This window comes from Poecile atricapillus, chromosome 14 (genome assembly GCF_030490865.1).
Source record: "Poecile atricapillus isolate bPoeAtr1 chromosome 14, bPoeAtr1.hap1, whole genome shotgun sequence".
NCBI lineage: Eukaryota > Metazoa > Chordata > Aves > Passeriformes > Paridae > Poecile > Poecile atricapillus.
The window spans coordinates 5835609-5855823 of NC_081262.1; the positions used below are offsets into that span (position 1 = coordinate 5835609).

The 20215-nt window shown below is 42.9% G+C and overlaps 1 protein-coding gene across 2 annotated transcripts in view; it reads left to right on the top strand.

Moving 5' to 3' along the window:
• The window catches only part of ABAT (4-aminobutyrate aminotransferase), a 48884-nt gene that overhangs the window by 17007 nt on the left and 11662 nt on the right, over positions 1–20215 (top strand). For both annotated transcript variants that reach the window (XM_058850072.1, XM_058850073.1), the window contains exons 2-6: positions 4330–4458; positions 14089–14186; positions 14996–15025; positions 15611–15728; positions 19564–19613. In XM_058850072.1, the coding sequence (XP_058706055.1) occupies positions 4389–4458; positions 14089–14186; positions 14996–15025; positions 15611–15728; positions 19564–19613 (366 nt within the window). In that variant the 5' untranslated portion in view covers positions 4330–4388. The remainder of the gene's footprint in view (positions 1–4329; positions 4459–14088; positions 14187–14995; positions 15026–15610; positions 15729–19563; positions 19614–20215) is intronic.

The following is a 20215-nucleotide window of genomic DNA, read 5'->3' on the forward strand; positions in this document are numbered from 1 at the left end:
AGTCCAGGATGGACCTGGGTCCAGCCTGACTTTCCACCATTATCCTTTTTAGTCTTAGGAGCCACAGCTGACTTGGCTTCTCAATTTGCAGTTCCTTCTACCATGAAAAGACAGATGCAGAAGGAGCAGTGTGAAAGCAGGCTGAGCTGTGAAATACAGACCTCAGAGGGACTCCCTCCTTGCAGCCTGTCCGTGCCAGGCTGTGGGAAGGGAGGGCTGGCATTTGGGCACAGTGCTGGTGCTGGGTGAGCTCTGCAGCCTCTGGCCCCACCAGCAGCCCCTGTGCAGCTCACAGGGTGTGAGCCTGGTGCTGGGTTCACATCCAGGTGCAGCCAAGCAAACAGGACTAAGAGATAGTTAGAGATGCTTGAAATTTCACAATTAGCACCTATCATGACTATACCCTTGCTGTGCAGCCTAGAACAGTCAACCAAAGGAAAACAGTAAAAAAAGGAATGAATTTGCCTTTAGGTCCCTCCCAGCTCCCCAGATCCACTTTTTGGAAAGCTTGTGAAGTAACTGCCCAATGCAGCTTGTGCTACTGTTTCTAAACCACTTAATTGTTCCTGTTAAATGGGTTTGGAGCCGCTGAGGGACAGATGAATGTGCCCCCATGAATTTCAAGCAGGTTTCTGTGTCTTTGGCAGAGTTGCAAGAAAGAGATGCAAATTTGCAGAGCTGACTTCTCCTCCCATCCTGCTGGGTCTCAGTTTTACCTTTACACCTCCCCAGAGGATGTTTTCCAGGGCAGGTTCTTGAGCTGCAGCCTGGCACACGGTGTCATGCTGCATTAGCTTCTCTGCTAGGGAGTGAGATTGCTGCATCAGCTCCTAGTTTGTCTATTTTTACTCTTGTACCTGAATCAAACCCCTCTTTTTAAAACTTTTTTCAGGGTTTCCCCCCCAAGAAAAACAGTTTTGTTCACTCATAGTAGCAATACTTCTTTCTGTGTTCCCAGTATGCTGCTGCTGTTGTCTCTAGTAACTAGTTTTATCTGTCAGAAGTAATCGCTTGGAACAGAAATTTAGCAGCTGCTGTTTAAAAAAAATACATCCAGTTTCACAGCACACATTTAAAAAATCCACATACACTTATGTTTGATGTGTGTGATAAACTGGACTGAGATTCCTCTTTGAAAATGAAAATAATTTTTGTTACTAGAAGAATGTGGCTGTGACTTAAAGACGTGAAGTGGCGAACACTGTTTATGTAACACAGAATTACAGACAAAATTATGCAAGTGTATTTTGAAAATTAAGGTACTGAGATTCACTTCAGAATAGCAGTTCTGTGGAGTCATCTGCACCAATGGCCTGCTTCAGCTCAGGCAGTTGCCAGTAAAGAATGTTTAGGGAAGACTTAGGAATCTTTTTCTGGAAGGGTGTCACATCCTGGTGGTCTGATGGTCCTTCCCATCCCTTTTCCTGTCAGATATCTGAAATTGGTGGCTGTTTTTTGCCTGGATTTCAGGAATTTGTGTGTCTGCAGTGGCTCTGGAGCAGCAGCGGTGCTGGAGCGTGGCACTGCTGCAGCTCTGACATGTGCAGGAGAGCTGATTTCTGCTGGATTGCAAACTCTGCTGCTTGCAGTGCTGGATCAGGCTGGGCCGGTGGGAATCGATCAGAAGATGGTTATGGAGGCAAAATTCAATTGGTTATTGTGATAACCAAATAATGTGTGCTTAGACTGAGATACCAGTCACATCAGCTGATCTCCTGTGAGAGCCTGTGTGCATAATGGAGCTGGAAAAGACGCTGGGTTTAGTTATACTCACATGTGATATTACATGATTTATTCTGACTCTGGACTAGAAAATGGTAAAATTTTTTATATAAGAACTGTCAAGGAAAATTAGGGCTAAGCTACTTTATTTTTAAGCCTCATGCAGTAACTTCTTTAATACAAGTAGTTCAAAAAGGTGATATAATTTCCAATTATATTTTTCAGCCTCTAATGAATACTGTAGTTTACCTATTAAAGGACTCGAGGTAAACAGTAAATATAGTTAGAAATTAATAACATTCTGGAAGCACACATAGGCATGGTTCACCTAGGGAAGGAAGAAGAGGAGAAACCTGGGCACTGGTGGGCGCAGCCATGGAGAGTGACTGGGAGGTGTGTTTGATTTGTATGTGAAGAGGCATCTCATCCTTGTGGAGAAGGAAGGTTGGGCAGCAAAACCCCCATGGGAGATAACTGAAGGGCACGAGAACAAGGAGTGAACCTTGGTGGGTTGCTGAGTATGTTTGCACTCTCCTTTTGTGGGTTCCTGCAAAGCTGTGTTCACCTTTGAACAACTTCCTGAAGACTCTAAAAAAGTAATACTTTGCAGAGGAAACTTACAGAGGGAATTGGAGATTGGAGAAGTATAGACCAGATAAACAGCTCTGGGCAGAGAACAGGAATCAAGGTGCTGGACATTTTCTTGCTGACTTACGCTGGCATTTGTTTTTTGTTAGAAGGAGATCATGAGATAAGAAATCCATGGTGTTGGGATATGTCTTCACACATTGATTATGTAATAGTTAGCTCAAGTAAAGAAAGAAACTGAGGGAGAAAACATAATGAATTAAACTAATCTTATAAGTGAAGTTACTTTTCTGAAAATCATTAAGTAGTTTTTCTGAAAAAAATTAAGTAGTTCTCTCTGTAGTTATGATCCAAAGCCTTAGGAAGCTAATCTTGCTTTTCCAGTGTGTGCACAAGTGTTGTGCAAGTGTTTGCTCATCTTGGCACATTGCAAACTACCTTGAATTTTAACTTAAACAAAGTGAAACCAAGTGCTATGTCAGTTGTCTGGGGAGACATGGGGAATTAGTTTTGTTCCTGAGTCTGAATAGGTCTGTGAATTTATAAATCTCTGTAGGCAAAAAGTTTTTTTGTTTTCTTTTATATATTTTTTAAAAGCTCAAGTGTGAAGGAGAACAAATAGTATTTTGCATAAAGACAATACAGAAACTAAATTTCTGGTATTTTAGTTCTGGGTAGGAGATATTTGCTATCATGGTAGCAATAGTTCAGCTGCTTCCCTGCATCTGGTCATGAACATCTGCTGGCATGTTTTATTGATGGCATAGGACTGATGGAAGCTGTAAAGTGTGTTCTCTTTCTGCTGGAAGATAAGCTCTGCTCTGGGTGTATTTGTTAAATAGAATTTTTTCCAGGTTTATGGATAATAGTGACATTTTGTCTTTGGTCCACTGCTGCTCCATGGTCTGCATCCAGCGAGGTGCAAATGCCAGGCAAAGGGCTCCAGTGTCCTGCACAGAGCACAGGGGGCCATGCTGATAAGTGTGAGGTTTGAATTTAACCTGTCTCCTGGATAATAATTCAATGACCTGTTTTATCTATTTCTGACTTCCAGCCAGGCTTTCTGCACAAGTGATCCAGAGTGAAAAGGGAGTCATGTTATCTTTCATGCTGCTTGACTTTCCAAGGTCATTTATACATAACCAGCTGAGGTAGAACCACGGAATGGCTGAGGTGGGAGGGAGCTGAGGGCTGGCTGGTCCAGCCATCTGCTCAAGCAGTGACACCTAAAGCAGTCTGCTGTGGACCATTTGGGTTGTGGATATCTCCAGCATGGTGATTCCATGCCCTCTCTGGGCAACCTGCCGAGGGTTTTCCTGTGTTTGGGTGGAGCTCAGAGTATTTTAGTTTGTGCCCATTGCCTCTTACCCCACCTCTTGGCTTCTTGACACCTCTGAGAAGCTGCTGGCTCCTTCTTTACTCCCTCCCATCAAGTATTTATTACACATTGATGGGATGCAACCTGAGCCTTCTTCAGTCTGGACAATCTCAGCTCTCATGTTCTCTCTTCACAGAGTTGTGATTAATGGGTAAAAACTGGTTTTTCAGGGTATTGATTTTCTTTTATTTCCTAATGTTTGTCCTGCTGTATTTTGTATTAGATGAGATTTTTCTCATAAACTTAGGTCATGTCAAAACCAACAGTTTGGCGTAAGAAACTGACTGGAAACGATTTTTTAAAAGTTCAACACAGTATACATATACAGAGAAAGTAGAGAGGGAGAGCAAGGGAAAATAGGTACTGACCTTTACTCCCTGGCCCTGCTGAAGCTGTGACATAAACCTTTAGCCTGCAAGTCATTTGCCTTAGCAAGACCAAGCCAAGAATCAGATGTGGGGCTCAATCCTGAGACTGCTCTGGACATCAGCATCAATCCATCAAACCATGCTTTTGGTGTCTTTGGATGGAAATTAGTGGAAGGGGGAGTTGAAATGAACAACACAGTAATAGTGGCTGCATCTCTAGGGACATGAATAAGTGTTTTTTTCTTTTTTCTTTTTTTTTTTTTTTCTCCCCAGAACATCAACCAGAAAGAAATCTCTCAAGATTGAGTCTTTTTCAGTAAAGAAAAGATAAAATGGCATCAATGTTGCTTAGTCGACAGCTGACCTGTTGCCTGCAGCAGAACTCCAGACTGCTGGTGTTTGGTAAGTGTTTCCTTGCATTTCCTACTTTGTATTTAGTGTTTCCTTGCATTTCCCTTCTTTGTATTTGGTATTAACTTCAGGCTATTGGACAGAATTCCAATTTGAACATTGCTGGGGTTTGTCCTGTGATGTTGAGTCTTTCAAAATTTGAGGAATATGATGTTCTGTATCTTAGGTAATGATGCAGTTGCAGTCTAAAGTGGACCACAATTGTAGTCCAAAGTATATTTGATTTTTTTTTCCTTCTTCAAACAAGAATGTATCAAGTTAATAATTTGCCTTGTAAACATGCTAGCTGAAGTAAAGCTCTTCAGCCCTTGGAACTCTGCATTTATTCTCTGGCACTGCATGGTGAAGAGATGAGACAATCATCCATCAAAATGAGCTGGGTTTTCTCTTTGTGCTGTGTAGCACAACTTTGGCCATCTTCCCTTGTGAAGAGGTTTTGTGTGACTGGTAGGAAGATGTGACCCTCACTGGGGTTGTGTGTTTCTGCCTCGAGTAAGCTCTAGCATGAAATAAAAACCTGCCACATGGCATCAAGCTGCTTTCTCCTAAGTGAATGGCAAGTTTTGCCTTGGCCCTGGCCTGAAATTTAGCATGTGTATATTAAACCTTCAGTCTCTGTGAAATAGATATAAAAACTAAATTCCTGTTGGCTGTGTGGAGTCTTAAGATCATCCATTCCATATACTGTTACAGTATGGCTGAATGGATTTTTTTGTGACTGAGTAGATCTTAGTGTTTCTCCTGTCCTTCCACCCTCCTGCAATGCCACTGTGCTCCTTCTTCCACTGTCAGGATAAACCAAGCACACCCTTACATTTGCTCAGAAACTTAAACATCATTGATTTCCTTTTAAATAATATACTTTGGGGAGCAACTGACCTTTGACTAAAGAACACCAAGTCTGGTCTTATAACTATTAGAAAATATTAGGTCAGTGTTTCAGTGCAGGATGCGCTTCTATTTATGGGAGTGACGCACTGCTTATCCACCCTGGGCAGGAGCAGGGATCGATCGTGGGCAATGGAAAGTGCTTGCAGCAAGCAGGCCTCGTTAGCTGTCAGTCCTGTGAGCTGATCTGTCACCTCAGCATCACTTAATGAATGCTCCCTGTCCCTCCCAGCGTCTTGCACAATTCCGTGCTGCTTCCCAAGCACAGAGGGGCAGATGGGCAGTGGAGGGCTGGTGCACAAACTCCTCTTCCGTCCTCACCATCAGTGAGGGAGTGTAGATCCTCATCAGGAAAGCAGCTCTGGATTCCATAAATCCATCCTTGCTGCCAGGAAACTTCCAAGCCTGCTAAAATACTGGAGCAAATAATAGAGGGCCTTGGCTGCAGGTTGTATAAAACAGCCGTGGCCTTTGGATCTGAATGCTTTGTGTGAGAGACCAGGAACGATGGAGCAAGAGGAGAGCCCCTCACCAGGGGAACTGTCCTGTGCTCCTGCTGCCTCACAGAACAGGCAGGAGGCTCTGATGGCTGTAGCCAAAGCTGGAGCTCCAGGCTGCTTTCCTGAGCCCCAGCTCAGGCTGCAGTGCTGCTGGGCTCTGTGGCTTTTAGGGGAGTGCTGAGGGTGACATCCAGGAGCTCTCTGCTCCAGAGTGCTTGCCTCCAAGGGATTTTTGGGCTTTACAGGCTAAAAAACAGTCTTGTACATTACTCCCACAGAAATCCTGCAGTGCCATTTGGGCTGGTGCTTTTTTTTTTTAATTTCTTTTTTTTCTTGGTTTTTTTTTTTTTCTTGTGGATAATGAAATGACAGGGTTGCCAAGGGGGGATGGAGGTGGAGAGGAGGAAATAGATTGCCTCTTGGTAGGTCTTTGTGTCTGTAGGCTGTTTTCATGTGTCATGTTTCAGTTGTATGTATGCATTAAGCAAATCATCTTGTTCATCTTGAATCTACGATAAATTTATTTACACAAAGATTTTTTTTTCATCCTTGACTATTTATTTCTCTAGTTGGAAAATCTGGAATTTGTCTTTGAATCCTGCACTAAAAGCATGGCAGAAGGTCAGGCTGCTGCCTCAAGGTAGCATCAGTTTGCATTAGTGCACGCCCATGCCCTTCTAGGATGCTGATCTGTTCTACAGCTCCTGCAGCCTCCCCAGGCAGTTTGCTTATTGCTGAACTGGCTTTACCTTTAAAACTTTTTTCCTAATATTTAGCCTAAGTTTCAAAACAGGAAACAAATCAAGTCCTTATTGTTTGTCCTACAGTCAAAGGACCTGGAGACTGGAATGTTTAGTTATCCTTTGCAGCACATGTTTGATAACTATTGTCTCCCCCAAGACCTTGTACTTTTCTCTCCCCTGAATACAGTTTGAGTCTCTCCTTGTAGGTCCAATTTTTCTTCTCCAGTCTGCACCCTTCCCTTGCAGTGCACTAAGGAGACTAGCACTTGTTGAGGCTGTAGCTCAGCCTGTTTTCTGTCTCTCTGGAGAGGATAATAATGTTTAGCACCAGGTGTGCTGCAGTAAAGTCTGAGAGATGTTCATAGTAGTTATTGACTTGTCCCCATCACAGTTACCACAAAGAGGCTGGAAAGCCATGAGAATGATTTATTCTCAGTCACACTTTTGTCTCCAGTATTGATCCTTGCTAAGACTTTTTATTTTTTTATTTGGTTTGTACATTAAGAGCCTCCCTAAGGAAATCAGAGAACAGCGAGGGATGTGTGGCAGAAGCAGAGAACAATCCCCTTCTTGGGATTGTAGGGGTCAGCTTGAGGTCAGCTTCAACTGAAACCCTGCAAACTGAAGCCCTGCAAAACCTCTCCTGCTGGACTGAGGAACCTTTTCTGTCTGATCAAACACTTCCACAAAAAGCTGAGCTATATAAAAACAATCACATAAAACCTTGCTGTTGTAAGCAGGCTCTGGTACAAGGCAGAGTCCAAGCTGGGCCTGCTGTTCTCAATTCCTTGAGGGAATGTGACGTTCCTATCCAGTTCTCCTGTTCCTCTTGTGCCACAAAGGGTGGCTGTAGCAATGCTGGCTGTTTTCCCATCTGGGTGTTCCTTGTGGTTGGCTGTTCACCTCCAGAGGTGTCCTGATGAGCTCTATAGCTGTTGAACTGTTGAAAGAGGGAGGAAGTTACAACTGGTTCAGATCACAGGAATTATGAGACCAGTGGTTGGATGCTCCTGTAACTCTCCTGTGGAGTTGATTTGGGATTGTGCTGGGATGGTGAAGGGGAACTTCTCTTGTTCTTTCTTACAGAAGTTTCCACTTCCTTATGGGAAAACTTCTTTAGATTTTTCTTCATCTTTGGAGAATCCAAAGTGTGTATGTGGGAGTGCTGAAACGCAGACAATTTCATGTGGAAGAGCTTCTGAACTTGCAGCATAAGCACTCTGTAAATAGCAATCTCAGTTTTCACAATGTTATGCAATAGTGATGTTCATTTCCCAAACATCTCTAGCTAGCCTGGCCTTTTGCCATTCCCTTTCAAGATCTGTTAGTAACAGATTCTACTTGTAACACATAAAAGAGGACTCAGAGGAAATCACAGTCCTCCTACTTTCGGCTGTCAGGGCCTCCATGCTCTAAAAATTCTGTCTGGAAGGTGGTTTGATCGACACTGTGGAGGGGAAGTTTAGGGCATGCAAGGGAGGTTGCCTGTCTGCACTTGTGCAGGGCAGCAGTGGCATGGCACATGGCATGTGCCTCCCTGGGGACTGCAGAGCTTCCCTCTACACCCCTTCACAGCAAGGCACTTGTGTTTGAGAGCTCTGCTTATGGTCATGGACTTTCATTCCTCTTCCTTTTCCTTGGAATTGTTCCTTCTGTTCATTACACCAATGTCCTTTCAGTGCCTCTGCTGGAGTTTCTCCAGGGAATATCCAGCTGTACACTCAGGAGCTGTGTTAACGTGTTAGTTTTGGTCAAACACATGAGAGATTCAGGCTCTTTCTAGCCCTGCCTTGATTGTAGCTCTGTTAGCAGAGATCTCAGCACAGACCTGCCAACAGCGGTGCTCTTTGTGACTACCAGCATCACCAAATTAGCAGGGTGCACTTATATTAATTATGTTGCTATAGCAATGTGGTAGTTTGTTAAAATTGGGACCAGGACTCCTGGTGAGCAGTGGGGGCAGTGTGTGGAAGCAAAGTTGGGAAATGAGCTTTTCTGCCTGCTAGCAAGTGATGACATCCTGCTGGATGAAAAGGAAGGATGTGATAATTTGCTGATGTTATTCAAGTGTTCAGAAAGATGATGTGTGATGAGAGCTTTGAGAAGTCTGCAAGAAAAACAGAATATAACTTATTATGCCCATCTTCTTTAAATGGGATGGATAGAAAATTCTGTGCAAATTGTTCAGCCTATGTGCTCTCGGAAATGAGGTTCATTAACAGTACCTATGCTTGTGTTTTGACTTTTGCCATGATAAAAAGATAAAACAGCTTTGTTTACCAGGAGAAAAAAGGTGCTGTTCTTGGTCACATCAGCTAAATGTAATTTAAGAGCTTTGGTAATGCTTCTTTAGAGAAGGATACTTGGTCAGAGCCCATTAGCTCAACACACTTCTAAGATGAGAGCTGAGATTATGTAATTTGCTCCTTTTCTTAAGATAATGTAACACAAAATCCCCTTTTTCTAAGGCAGTTTGTTCAGATGTCAACAGAAAATCAAGGGATTACCTTTTATTACAAAGTTAATGGTGTTAGTTCACTGAAGGACCAGTTACCAGCGATTCTCAGTTCTTGAAAGTACCTTGCTTGGTCATAGTGAGAATCTCAGTTTTTACCTGTCCCATCTCTGCTGTATTTCTGGGAGGCAAAAACCCAGACCTGGACTGCAAATGTCTAAAACTCCTAAATATCATGTTGGAATAGCCCGAATTCCATTGTATCTTGTATCTTCAGGGTTTCTATTGCAGGGTAAGTTGATATTAAAAAGTCAAACAGCAAAAATTTGGACTGAGTTGCAAAACTCATTGAGTACCTTCAAGACAGAAATGCCAGCTGAGCAGAGCCTACTGCAGTTTCCCAGGGGATGAAGCACTACAGTGAGTGACCTGATTTATTTGCATTTTCTTGCACCATTAGGAGACTGTGGTACTGATGCTGGGGGAAGCAAGTGAGACAGAGCATGGCCTGAAATCCTCCCCCAGGCTAAACAAAGCAGGTATTGATGCAGCCAGCCATCACCATGTCCAAGTGCGTGGAAAAGCCTTTGCAGGAGAGCAGCCACATCCCGGAGCTGTGCTGTGAGCAGGGCCACAGGCCCTGGGGAGCAGGAGGCAGCACCCGTGTCCTGCTGCTCTTCGGGGCCTGGAGAACAAAGCCTTGCAGGGGGTGTGGAGAGGGGGGTGCCAGGAAGGCCTGAGTGCCCGGGCAGGGGTGCCCAGGCTGCCTTTGGCAGGGCTCTGACATCCTCTGTGCCCTTGGAGAGTGGCCTGAGCTCCTGTTTGGCCTGCAGAGCAAGGGCATGGTGAGTGAGGCTGGGAGGGAATGGGCTGTGTGAAGGGGAGCAGTGCTGGGGCCATCCCCTGTGCTCAGAACACTGCTCTCAGCACTCCAGACTGCTGGCCTTCCTTGCCTTTGTCACCACAAGGCTTTGGACAGGTCCCTGAGCACCAAGGGAGCATTGAGCTGCAAAAGTCTTGGGCTGTGTGAGAGAATTTGCCAGGTGCCCTTAGCCAGGAGAGCTCCTTGTGTGTGAGTGCTGTGGCTGGCACAGTCTGGGTGTCCCCACAGTGTCCCCACAGTGTCCCCACAGTGTCCCCTGGGTCCCCACAGTGTCCCCTGGGTGTGCCTCCAGAGTCACCACTTTCACTGTCACTACAATTTCTGATCAGAGTCCCAATGTACTTGAGTAAGAGTAGGGAAAAGAGTAAATATGGGGCAAGCAAGGAAATTGTTTCTGTGTCCTTAAAATGAGGGTTGTTTTGTTTATTTTTAACCAGCCCTGTGAACAAGTATGCCTATCTGATGAATAGTGGAGTGGGGTATTTGGAATAAATCCACTGACCGTGCTAGAAATTGTGTGAGTTTATGCCAATCATTTATTATGCTCTCACAGGGAGAAGAACTTCACTAAAAGATGAAGCTTGAGGATTTACTCCACTTTGATTTAGCTTTTACTTTCAAAGACTTTGCTAGTATGTTGGAGTTTTGGTTTTTGAGGGTTTTGTTCTAGCTGATATTATTCATGCAATACCTAAGGGGAAAAAAAAACCCCACCACTTTTCAAAATCTTTTGATCTGGTGACATGGGGCATTTTTGTTTTTATGGCAAGCTGTTCCTTCAGATGCAAGCAACAGTGTTTGCCTGAACCAGGAGGTGGAACAGTGCTTTGACAAGCATAAGATTGATAAATGGGTGCCATTATGAGACATTCTGTGGACACCTGAAAACAAATCTGTGAAATTAAGTTTGTATCAGTGAATCAGCCTAGAAATCACTTGCCTGTGGAGCCTGTAATGTGCTTTGGGAGATAACAAGCAAGAGCAGGGAAGCCTGTTCACCTGTGTTGCTAAGTTTTTAGCTGGCTCTGGTTCACAACTTATTGAAAATGATTGTGATTTGGATAAGCTGCTCCTGAAACTTTTGCTTTAAAAATATCTCACAAATTGACTAACATGACTAATTTGATAAAAATTATCTTTTAAATCAACTCTTGTCCTAGGAAGACCTGTGTGTTTTGGTTTCACTTGACCGGTTTTGCTGTCTGAAAGCGTGTCTGCTGATAGACATGAGCTGTGCCAGTGTGAAGTAGTGCAGCACTGCACAGCAAGGTGCTCTTCACTTTTGATAATTCAGATGTGCCCATAGATACCTGGTTCAATGTGCAAAAGAGACTGTGGCATAAACTGTAGCAAAAAGATGATGATTAAAAATTTACAAAGCAGACTGACCCACTTGGGTCTTTGTTAGGCAGCCTGGCTGAAGGAAGCAACCTCCTCTTGACTTGTGCTGTTAAACAAGTTAGGGCAAGATTAAAATAGTCTCCAACTTAAAGTCCCTGTTATACAGCCCTATAAATATGAATTTATTTGTAGGAGAGGTCATGCCGCTTGCAGTATCCACAACAAAACTTGCTTAGAGGAATAACTGAACTCGTGTTTTAGTTAGAATCCTTACTTGTTACAATATTTCACAGACCATCCTTCAGGGAAGCAGAAGAGGAGGAATGTCATCCACCCTCTCCCAGGTGGTGGCTGGGACTGTTGCTCTGGATTTTGGAGCCTGGCAGTCAGGACCTTGCAGGAATGGCTTGGGTATTTGCAGAAGAGATCTTCAATCATGGTCCAAAGAAGTGCATTTTTGTGAGAACTCAGTTGAAAAGACTAAGGAAGGAGGTGTTGTCCAGATGAGAGGATCCTGGGAGATGGGCAGAGGGGATGTGGTGGCACAGGGTCTCTGGCAGCAGGGCACAAGCCAGGGTGGGGAGGAAGAGGGTGAGGACAGTGCTTCCAGGTCGCAGCTCACCTGCCTTCTATCTGCAGCTGTGTCCAGTGATTCCAAGTCAGATGCTGGGTTTCTGTATGTCTCCTGTTAGTGCTGACTCCCAAAATGTCCTTCTGGCATAAGAAATAGCACCTAGAGCCTGGGGGGAGGGAGAGAGGGGGACATAGGAGAAGCAGAAATGCTTGCAGCTGGTTTGGTGGGTTCTCCATTGGGGAAGGAGTGGGTGCACAAAAGGGTAAGTTTGGTCTCCTCTCCTTTTAGACTTGAGAGTGTGTATACTAAACCTACAGCCTTATTGCCTATGAATTGTGGAGATTTTGATCTTTTGTATGCAGTAGTTTTTTCCCCCTCAGTGGAGCAGTTGCCATGCAGTCTCCAGTTCACATGAATGCTAAACAGAATGACACAAAAATGGTGTTGCTGTAACAAAACCTATTAATAGCTTTGCGGAGAGGCACTGACGCATCTGAATTAAAGCTGGGAAGAATAATCATCTTTGCAGACTAAGTTTTCTCAAGATGAACAGTGACTTCAAGTGCTCAGAGATGCTTTCAAAGGGCTGTGATTTTCCAGATAGTTTCTTGAAATCAGGCTTGCTTGAGACATTCCAGCTTGGGCTGACACAAGCTGAGGCAAGTGTCTCGAGTCACTGTTGGAAATTTCGGCTGAATGGCTGTGCTCGGAGCACTGCTGAGCAGTATCACAGGATACCTTCTGTTTTCCTTTAAATATCTGGTTTATTTAACAACTGTTACTTCCAAACACAAAACATTTTCAGCGTGTTGCTGGAACAGAGCTCTGGCAGTGAGAGGTGGGTATGGATGGAAGTGCAGAGGGGCTGGTGCTGCCAGGCTTTCTGGTGGCAGTGCTGCACCCCAGGGATTTCCATGTGTTTGACTGCTGGCCTGCCTGCCCAGGCATCTCCCTCCCTGCACCTCTGCCAAACTGGGGTGCAGTTTATTGGTTTAGCACCTGGCAGCACAGTCCTGGCACAGAAGGATGTGGCGAGTGGTACCTCCAGACCCTGCTGCTCCAAGTGTCCTGGGCAAGAGCTGGTGTTGCCTGACTTCCCACGCTGAGCCTGGATCTGAGCTGCAGCTGGTGACAAGGAGAGCTAAGGACCTTCATTTTGGGCCATCCAAATTACTCCAGCTAAAAGATGCTCATCACAGATACTAAAAAAAGTTACACTCTCTTCTTTCACATCCAAGTGTGATACCCCAAGATAAAAGTATTAAGATCAATTTGTTGTTGATGCCATGCTGGGTAGAGGCTTGCAGATGCTCCATGACAAAAATGTAATTGCCAAGAATGTTGGTTTAGTTCAACATATAACCACAGTGTGCAGAGCAAGCTCATAGTCTCTTACTGGTCACCTTGATGGAGCTTTGGTGTCTGGACTTCTTGTTTTTGCAAATGTACAATCCCCATATTATCCCCTAATTATTGTTCACTTAATGGAATATGTACATATTTGTCTCTGTCATATGAAGTTTGCCTAAACCCCGTGTTTTAAAACAAGTATTTCAGAAAGAGAAGTAGAACCTGTTACTGGTGAAGTACAAGAGATTTTTGCCTTTTTGTTTTCATTATGGTGTCAAGTTTATTATGATTCCTTACACATGTGGATAAAAACAGCCAGATCAGAAGGAAAATTGGCACTGATTTGGGCTCAGATTTCAGAGCTGCACTGCAGCATGCTGGTTTCTTGTGAGACAAGGCCATTTACCTTTCTGAGACAAATCTTTCCCAAAGAATGTTCTTTGAGCTGCTGAGAAACATCATACTGGATTTTTCCTGTGGACTCCATCAGGCTTTTTGGTTATTACTGGTGGATAACTAAACCATCTGTGTAGGAGTGGGGAATTTATGGCAAAGGCTTGCAGAGGGCATAATGGACAGACTCAACAAAAGAGGTGGAGAGATGTGCTCTCAATCCTTCTGTGCTTTACAGGAGGATTTGCCTCTGTTTCTCTAGGGTTGCCCTGTCATTTTCTGTGGAATTTTTTGCTTTTGTTGTTTTTTAAGCCACCACGCTGGTATTGGTTTTATTTTAAGACTGGTCAAAGATGAGATACATAGTTCATTTCAGGCAGCTCAATGTAATTGGTCTCATCTGTCAAGTGTTCTCAGGCAAGGTATGGATGTATCTTCTGAGAGGAGAGCACAGAAAATATGGACCCTACTCAGGTTTTCATTATTTTTTACAGGACACAGGTATATCAGTCAAGCTGCAGCTAAAATTGATGTGGATTTTGATTATGATGGACCTCTGATGAAGACAGAAGTTCCTGGGCCACGATCTAGAGTAAGTTTCCAAAGTATAGTAACTTGGTGTTTTGCATCTTTAACGGTGTCTAACTTGCTAGAAAACAGATTTCATTCCAAACCTGAAATCTGATGTGAATAAACATGATTCCATAAGTCTATGCCCACTTTTATCAGGAAGCTGAGAATGAAAAGCTCATGAGTGAAATGCCTCTCTCTGAGAGGCAGATCTGAATCTCAACTCCCAAGTTCCCATATGGAATACCTCAGAGCAAAAGAGCATTATTTTAATAGAACATCTCATCAGGCTTGGTTAATTGTGCTCCTGCTGTAATAGAAACTGTTTATTATATGAAATAATGCTTTGGTTCTGAAATGAAGCAAGAGTTTGAATTTGCTGGATGTTGTTTTACTCTGGCAGAGTCAGCATTTGTGCATGGGCTTTGGTTTCTGTGAGATTTTTTGTTGTTTTTAATAAAAAGGAGCAGTCTTTCTAGAACCAATGTACCAGCATCCCTTCAGTATGACTCTGGCTTCTCTTATTTTCTGATTCCTCTCTTGTTTTCTCAGTTCAGTTGGGCAATATAGAAGAGGAAGCTTTCCCTTTTTGGAGATTTACAGTTAAATCTGTGTTTGCAGCCATTTAGCTCTACACGCCACAGGTCATAATTTTGACTGTAATATTTGCAAGATGCACCATGAAAGTTTCTGTGGCAGGTAGAGTTTCCTGGTAAGCACACAGGACTACAAAGTTTACATGTGATTTATGAGATCATAAAAAAGAAATACACATTCTCCATCAGTATTTGCTTATTACACACCTGAGACTGACATTTGGTTTTTCTGCAGGAATTAATGAAGAAGCTGAATGGCATTCAGGTAATTTGTCAAGTTTTCTGTGTTTTGGGGGATGTTACTACTTTGATTTCAGAACTTATTTTAAAATCCTGGCTTGTATGTTTGTGCCACCAAGAAAGGTGAAACACTGACTCCGGGTTTCCACGCTGAGTACATTATGTGTGGTTTATATATGCAATTGAATAAAACCTTTTGTAGGATATTTTGAGTACTGCAGGATCATTTTGCTAGCATCAGGGGGTTTTCTTTTAACATAGGTGTTTAAACTGTATGTGTTTAAAGAAAAAATCTTGGAGTTCTTACAGAGTAGCCAGTAAAAACAAGGTATATTAGGGTTTAAAAGTATGTCAGCCAAAGTACATAGTGCCTTCCTTAAGATGAGCAATTTCTCCAAGTCTGTGCTTCATTTCTGCAGAAAAAGTAAAGACTTGCCCTTTTAACAGTCATTATAAAAATAGCTGTACAGTTATTCCCGTGCAGTGAATATAATGTGTCTTTTTATCCTCGCATTAGATATTTTTATCAGGTTTTGCTGTATAACCATTAGTTGCACCTTCCTACATACTGCCACTTTTTAAAGCACTAACTGTGTTTTTTTTCTTGAAGAATGCAGAAGCTGTGCACTTCTTTTGCAATTATGAAGAGAGCCGAGGGAACTACCTTGTAGATGTAGATGGCAATCGTATGTTGGATCTCTACTCTCAGATTTCTTCCATCCCAATAGGTAGGAGACAGATGTACCAAAATGTTTTGTTTTGTTCTCAGCCTGTCATTTTCTTATCTCAGGCACTACCAGGGAAGTTGGTTGATTCATTTAAAAAAACAGAGGTGACATAATGAACACTTTGTTGTGATCAGGGACAGCTCACTGCTGTGTATCCACCACTACAGAGTACTTGAAGAAACTACAAATTCAATACCTAAAGCTCACTTAAAGTGCAAAATGGTGCCTGGAAGAAGCACTGGTATTAATCTCAGTTTGAATGTGCAAGTTCTAGAATTCAGGTTGTCTCTGTTGTGACTTTGTGATTTTGTAACAGTATGTTACTGTTTTAAACATTAACAAGCATAACGTAGACATTTTAACGTGAAATGATATGCTTTAGTTAACATTTCTATCTCAAAATAAGTGGGGGAAAAAAGGAGTGTGCCATGTGGTGAAGGTGGCAGCTCATTTATCTGAGGGAGCAGACACTGCCTGGCAAGAGTCAGCTGATTGCTTTGTGAAGCCTTTCAATCAGAGGCAAGGCAGAAATGTGAGCCCCAACTGCAAGGCATACAGGTTTCAGTAGGAGTTCAGTTCAGCCCAGTTTCTTTGCTCCTCATCCGTGGTTCCTCTGCTTAAAAATACTCTTCTGCAGAAGCAAAAAGAGCAGAAGTGCTGGAGTAATTTCAAAGGTATATCTTGTGCTATGTATAGAAACTGTGATGACTGAAAATCATCTCTACAGGCCTCCTTTCCTGGGAAACAGAATTTGATGATGTTCAGGTTGTTACCAAATTTTTAGCATCTAAGACCTTGTGACTGTGGTGGGTGTTCATTTATCCCACTCTTCTTTGCAGCCAATGTTCTTGCTGTCCCATAGCACTCAATCAGTGTAACCATTCCAGAGCCCTGCAATGTCTGTAGCTTATTTCCCCCAGCACAAGTTCTCACTGCGTTGTATCTTCCAGAGGCTTCACTGAGATGACTTGGCCATTGCTCACGTGGAAATAGGGGTGAGACACAGGAGCACAATGCTTGTATGCCAATGACTTGGATTTTAGGTTGCTAGAGAAGGAGATGCATTTAGTGCTCATGGCTTCCCATTCTTCACCCACAAAATCGATTTGGAGAAACAAGTCTCGGTCATGTAATCAAATACACACTCCAAAGTATGAAGGTCAGTGCATACTCCAGAAGAAATTGTCCAGACAGTGCACTGAGGTTTTCTGGCCTTCTGGTGCTGGATGGTGCAAACACACCTCTTTTAATATACTTTTAAATATTGAAGTATTACGGAAGAAATATTTTCTTAATGGGCAGGGGCTCTGCAGTTTACTTTCTCTGGTTGATTGAAACTGGTGACATAGGACAAGACTCCAGTGCTGTGACTGACCCTTCTAAGGCATGGAGTTCCTCCTTCACACCAGGCAATGCCTTCCCAAGGACAAGCTGGGTTTTTATGCTAGGGAACTCGTTCCTCAGTCCCAAAGGCACTACAGCACAGTGCTTCTTGCACCTTCTCAGGTAATGGCTCTGGGATGTGCAGCAACAAAGAGCAAAGGGTAATTTAATACTTACAGGCTGACCCAAGTCTAACACACAAAATTAATTTATATGTTTCAGTTGTACTGAATGACAAGATTATCTGAAGCTGCCTAGGTTACTAATAATGTCCCTCTTGGTGACAGAGGCAGGGTCTGGACTGGGAGAGCAAAACAAGATCATAAGGTGCTTGTTAGTCATCTGTGCTTATCTCTCTGCAAGTAAATCCAATAAAACCTTGCATGAATCTGTCAGGACTCCCCAAGATTTAATAATGATCTGTTACACTAGAATATATTTATCAGCAGAGGTTGAGAGGTAATAAGTGCCTGTGTGGAGAGATAAGAAATAAAGTATAAAAAACCTCTGGCCAAAGGTGCTCTGGGCTGTCTCTTGATGAAAAACAAAAATTAAAAGGGTTTTTTACCGCACTTTTATGGGCAGGAGTAGCACAGCATAGTCCTTTCATCCTGCATCTATTCTGTCTAATAGAGTTGAAACCCCACGGAGCCAAATGGAAGAGGGATGTTATTGACATGTTTGCCAGCAAGCATCCTGGAATAGCAAATGAACCAATGTGCTTTTCAGTGCTGGGAAGGTCTGTTTTGTTTGGGGAGATGCAGAGAGGTGTCGTTTGATATTATTGACAGCAGCCTGCTGCTCAGTTCAAATCATTCTTTGGGCTTTCTCCATCTCATTATTTTAGCAGGCTCTAGTTGTTTTTCCCGTTGCAGACAGGCACAGTGATGAGCCTGGAGGACATGTACGTTCCTGTCACACTGATCCAGACACACAGCAAGAGTGATGGGGCAGGTGCCCTTCCTTAGAGCCAGCTCAGTCACCTCTGAGAGGATTGTAACACTGCAAACACTTGTGCTGGTCATGGCACTGAAAGGAGTTAGTGCCTGTTTGCCATGCCAGCCTGGAGCTGTTTGACTTGTCTACCACAGTTACATAATGGTTATTCAAGCATTTAGTTCTTCCTGGTGTTAGCTCCTGACTGTGAGCACACATGCCAGCTCAGCTTCTGGCACACAGCCTGACTCTGTCACAGCAGCTGGGCTTTGAGGGTCCTTCCTTCACTGGGGCCCCTCTGAGGAGGCACGAGGATGAGGGAGTGTCAGGAGGAAGAACAGACCACTTGGCCTGAAGTGAAGAGAATGGGAGAAAGATTCTCTGTGAGTGCAAAAGGATAAATCAGAGGTAATAGAAGTTTGTGTTATGTAAGAGAATGGTATCTCTTATACAATGGTGTTCACATATGCAACAGCAACAGGATTACAGGTTCTTACAAGCAGCACCAGAGTTGATCCTTGAGCTTCCTGAACAATAGTAGCTGTGCCTTGGAGATTCCTAAAACACTTGATTTATTCTCAGAGGGGCTCTCAGTGGCAGCCACAGGTTCAGTTCTCAAGGACACAGCTCACAATGTGTCGTTCCCTCTAGCTGAACAACAGCTCTTCCCATGACAGCAAATGCCATGCAGATGTAGTTGTTCTGTGTCCCAGATAGCCACTATTATTATCTTCATAATAGTTTTAACAGATTTATCAGTGTGACATGCTGCTAAAACAATATGGATATTCTCTTGTTTTCAGCTAAAATATTCAAAACTGAATTTAATTGATTTGTTAACACAGTTGCCTAATGCTCCATTGCTCAAACAGGATAATCAGGGCTGTTGTCATTCCACTGGAATGGGGATTCAGAAGCACAATAAGCTTTTGTAACAAAATTACCGTGGTCTGACTTCTTGAGCAGTAGGGAAGATGAGGGTTCCAACTGTTTCTACAAGGAAATGTAAAAGATGATGTTAATCTCTGGCGCTGGCATTTCATCCATTAGAGATCAGGCTCAAAATGAAATTTCTGGCCTCCTTCGAAGATTATTTTTTTAACAGCAGATAAATTGGTTTTGCCTGTAAGCAAGCAAGTTATCCTGTAGACTATTAATGGAGATAAATTAAGCACTTTCATTGTATTAAAACTGAAGCTATCTTAGTTTCTTAGTAAGAGGGATAAATCATTGCATTTTTCCAAGCAAAACTTTGTCAAAGTAAAGAAATGGGTGTGCCACAGGCCCCAACAGCAGTGCTGTGCTGTGCCCTGCACCCAGACAGGCTGCTGGGAGACAAAGAGCCCAGAGGTTTCTCCTACTTCAAAAGAAGTCCCATCATTAGTAGTTAAAAATAGACAAGTTCCACATAAACAGTCAAACATTAAGATATAGTTATTCTCTAGATTATGCTTTGCATTACTTCATTGAAACCAGATAAAAATAACTGTTTTCTTTCTTTGTTCTTTTTAATTAGGTTACAGCCATCCCTCTCTGATAAAGCTTTTACAGCAGCCACAGAACCTGGTAAGTGAATTAGAACATGAAGTACGTGAAGGAGTTCTATCTCTCCTTGTTGTGGGCTCTTTTTTTCTTAGACTGATAGTGAATGCTAATGATTCAATTTAATTCATGATAGGATCTTCTTGCTTTACTTCTCACTAGATGAAAAGAGCTTTGTAGTGTTTAAGACACCAAAACCTCTGGGAAGTTTTACAAAAAATAAACATTTGGGTGGTGCAAGCACTTGATATATTTGCAGCCACATTTAAGTCATAATTCAAACATGATGTCTCAAATTAACCATTTTATTAATGTTTTCTGAAGAATTTTTGAGCCTGAAAGCAAGCCCAAAACCTTGAGAGGGAATACAGTATCTTGGACATGGTGCCCTACATCTGGAGTGCTGGAAGCACTTCCTACATCTGGAAGCATAGGGGTTTTTTTTATAAAGTTTTAAGGGGACAGTGGCTGATTCCTGTCTCCTAAGTGCATTCTAGCAGAGCAAAGAAATGCAGACATTTGAGTTCCCTGAGCTGATTTCCTTTATGGAATACTCATGTCTTCAGGTGAGAAATTCTGCCTTTCCCAGGACTAAAATACTTCAAGTTAAAAAAAAACAAACCCCC